This window comes from Lathyrus oleraceus, chromosome 4 (genome assembly GCF_024323335.1).
Source record: "Lathyrus oleraceus cultivar Zhongwan6 chromosome 4, CAAS_Psat_ZW6_1.0, whole genome shotgun sequence".
Taxonomy (NCBI): Eukaryota; Viridiplantae; Streptophyta; class Magnoliopsida; order Fabales; family Fabaceae; genus Lathyrus; species Lathyrus oleraceus.
The window spans coordinates 74,431,553-74,435,070 of record NC_066582.1 but is presented as its reverse complement, the minus strand read 5'-3'; the positions used below and the strand labels follow the sequence as shown (position 1 = coordinate 74,435,070).

The following is a 3,518-nucleotide window of genomic DNA, read 5'->3' as shown; positions in this document are numbered from 1 at the left end:
GAAAAATGAAATAAGTAAAATAAAACATTTACAGGAGTAAAATAAAACTTGAAGGTATATAATGCACATTAATAACTACAGTATTGAATATACAATGACTAAACAACTAAACATAACCAGCACCACAGGCACAGGCACAGGTTGGGGTCATAGCTCAATAGTCAATTATGAATTCTGCCTACTTAGCAGCAGAAGTTGAGAATTTTCAAAATAAAAAATATTCAAAACAGAGAAGCAATACGCCTCTCAGTAATCGTTATATTTTTTTATTGGTAGATCAATAGTGTTGAAGTGTATTTTTGACAGCTTAATCTATAATTCAAGCAACTACATGTTTGCCACAAACAGTTCAACGGGTGATTACATTCATAAATTTCCTTTTTGCAAATGCCAACCACCATTTATTTGGAGTGCCATTAGGTCTGTATGCAACACTCAGTAATCTCCCGCTTGTTTCTTCCCTTATCTGCTTCAAATAATTTCTGAACAATTCTGCATTTTTTGAAGTTACAAAGATTACATATAAGAATTCATGTGTTCTACAAACAAATTATTTAAATTGCAATGTTGCATCAACCAGATTGAGCATAACAAAATATTCAAAGATCAATGTTAGCAAGCATGTGCAATAATACAGTGTGTAATTGCATCAAGAAGCATTGTTTACAATCATGTTAAATGGAGAGTCAAAAGCTACAATGTATGGTTCAGTCAATGGTAGATCATAAGCTCGTAGAATAAATCAGTAAAAATCCTCCTGACTTGCCTCTACATAAAGGCCCAAAGACAAAAATATAAGAGGAAATAAGAAACCTTATATACCGGTATAAGTAGAACATTCATCTTACATGCAGAAAGGAATAGAACTGAAGTTTTCATTTTGGTGAGCATTCACTCCTAAGGGAAGTAATATTGTACTCTATTTTGCAAAGTAGTTCTAACCCTCTATTTTTCAGCTGAAATCCAAACAATCAGTCCACCTAAGAACAACATCAACAACAGCAATCAAGTTGTATCCCATTAAATGGGGTCAACTACATGAATCAAACTATGCCATAATGTTTTTATGAAAAACCATGTTTCTATCTAACACCTAAATCTCAAGATTTTTCCTAGTAGTTTCTCTTATGATTTTCTAGATCTTTCCCTACCTCTAGATGTTTGACTATCCTCCATCTAATCTACTTTTGTTACTACTGCAGAGTCCACAAATCTTCTCTCTACACGTCCAAACCACCTAAGCCTATTTTCTACCATCTTTTCGACTATGGGTGTTACTTCAACACTCTCTCTAATATTGTTACTTCCAATCTTATATTGTTTAATTCTTACGACACATCCAACACAACATTATCATCTCTGCTACATTTATTTTATTTTCTTGTTGGTTATTTATCGTCCAACAATCCGTAACATACAATATCGCTAGTCTTACCGCTTTCCGATAGAATTTTCCCTTCAATTTGAAAGGTACTTTCGCGTCACATAAACAACCCAGCTTCAATTCGATAGTTTACGTCTCCTTCCATTACTCCGTCGTTTTGTACTACAGATCCAAGATATTTAAACCGTGTAACTTGAAGTATGATACAATCTCCAACTTTCACCTCTACATTAAAAACACCTCTCCTGCTAAGAACCAGTCCACCTAAGAACCACTGCAAAATTTACAACATCCTGATTGTGTAGCTCAATTAGAAGTTGGAAATTATTTAAAAGAGCCTCTCTCTTTCTGAATAAAAGTTTCCAAGCTTGAGTACTTAATTAGGTGTCTCATGACCAATGCCAGCCCAACGACATTTGGTATTAACACCATTCGATGCCTTTAATCTCAAGCTTATGAAATGCCTATCTAACTTCATCATCAGTGCTATGCCTCATATGCTTATTTTCATAAAACTAAAAAGGCAACAAACATACAAGGAACTTCTATTTTCCGTCTTAACATGCTCGCAGGTGTCAACCCAAGCAGCCAATGATACAATATATTATAATTCAAACAAAAGCCAGACAATGAGGCATAGACACTCAGCCACACATTTGGTGACATGAGTTTAAACTACATTCAGGTGACAAATGCAAATATTTTATCAAATCATCCATAAAATTTGAATATAAAAACAATCAAAGTTCTACTTCTAAAGACCATTTTTTTGTCTAGTTCCCAAGGAAAATGGACCTCATAATCTGGAGTTCGGTTCAGTCGGTAAGTATAATAGTATTCAAATCCACGTTCTCCGAACGCTTAATCGAACCTCATTAACCACTTGAGCTGAGTCACCTGGTTTACTTCTAAGACCATTAAAACTATTTACTGAAATATTGAGAAATTAAGAATACAGTATAATATTACACGACACAATATTAGGTGATTAGTTAAACTAAGCATATGCATATCTATCTAACCATGAAAGTAGCAAAGTAGAGGAACATTAACCTGCTTCTTTATTTGATTGAGGAATGACAAAAAGACCTGGAAAAGGAAAACCAGCCTCTCCAGGTACAGGAACATTTTCAAGACCCAAGTTAATAATCGCTTTGGTTCCTTCCGCCAAAGTTCTACAACCTTCAAGCCTCTTGAGAGCAACATTAATGTAAAAAGTCAAGTATATTAGAAGCTTATCGGCAGGACTCTTGATGTCAAAGTTTCTGAAGAACACATTGGCTCTGAAGAATGTGATCGCTTCATCCACAATATCAGTTCTATCTACCATTACAACACACAACAGCAACGACAACAACATATCTCAAATTCTGAAAAACACATCAACAAAAAACAACGAATTGAAAGAGAAAAAGAAAAACCTTGATCGGAAACAGGAGCGGGACCCTTAATGTGGCTTTTTAATGGAAGAAGAGGGCATCCACAGGCTCTGTCCACTCCTTCATCATCCACAAAACTAGAGTGATAAACCTAAAAACAAAAATTGGGAACCAAAATTTGGGGATTATGGATTATGATTAAGAATGAATTGAGTTGAATTGAATTGAATTCACGTACCATGTCTCTATGTGGTGATGATAACGACAAGGTTTGGGCAGAAGAATTCAATTGAAACCCTAGTTTGTTTCTGGAAATGCGAAAGAAAAACCGAAGCTCGTAAATGTTGGATTGTTGGTGATTTTGATTTGATAAGAGAAATAGCGAAGGTGGGAAGTAAAGTGGTGAATGAAATTGGGATGGTGAAGTCAAGATATTACTTGAGAAAATGGGATCTGAGAATAGTAATTCATTTATCTATTTATTGAAATTATTACATTAAAGTTGTCTCGGTCAATTTATAAAGTTTTACACCAAGTCAAAATTATTTAGTGAACACTACAGTACCCTTCAATTTATACTTCTTCCGTTTTATAATGGGAGTTACTTTTAACTTTTCTTTATTTTTTAAGATAATGAATTGAAGTGTTGATTTTACTTTTAAAAATATCCTTATTAATAGTTGTAAATAAATTAGTTAAATGAATTAAAGTATAATAAACAATAAAAATAATAATTAAGAAATTAATAAATATTT

General features: G+C 33.6%; 1 protein-coding gene across 1 annotated transcript; it reads right to left on the bottom strand.

The window, feature by feature from the left end:
- Positions 1–218: 218 nt before the first annotated feature.
- LOC127073477 (actin-related protein 2/3 complex subunit 3) lies at positions 219–3,238 on the bottom strand. Its single transcript, XM_051014631.1, has 4 exons — positions 3,002–3,238; positions 2,806–2,914; positions 2,438–2,707; positions 219–492 (listed from the first exon to the last, which is right to left on the bottom strand). The coding sequence occupies exons 1-4, from the start codon at positions 3,002–3,004 to the stop codon at positions 350–352; spliced, it is 525 nt and encodes a 174-aa protein (XP_050870588.1). The 5' UTR covers positions 3,005–3,238; the 3' UTR covers positions 219–349.
- Positions 3,239–3,518: the final 280 nt, after the last annotated feature.

Coding starts and splice junctions, on each gene's coding strand:
- LOC127073477 (XM_051014631.1), bottom strand. Junction 2,708..2,805: donor CGCTCCTGTTTCCGATCAAG/GTTTTTCTTTTT, acceptor TTGTAATGGTAG/ATAGAACTGATATTGTGGAT. Junction 493..2,437: donor TCAATCAAATAAAGAAGCAG/GTTAATGTTCCT, acceptor CAAAAAATGCAG/AATTGTTCAGAAATTATTTG.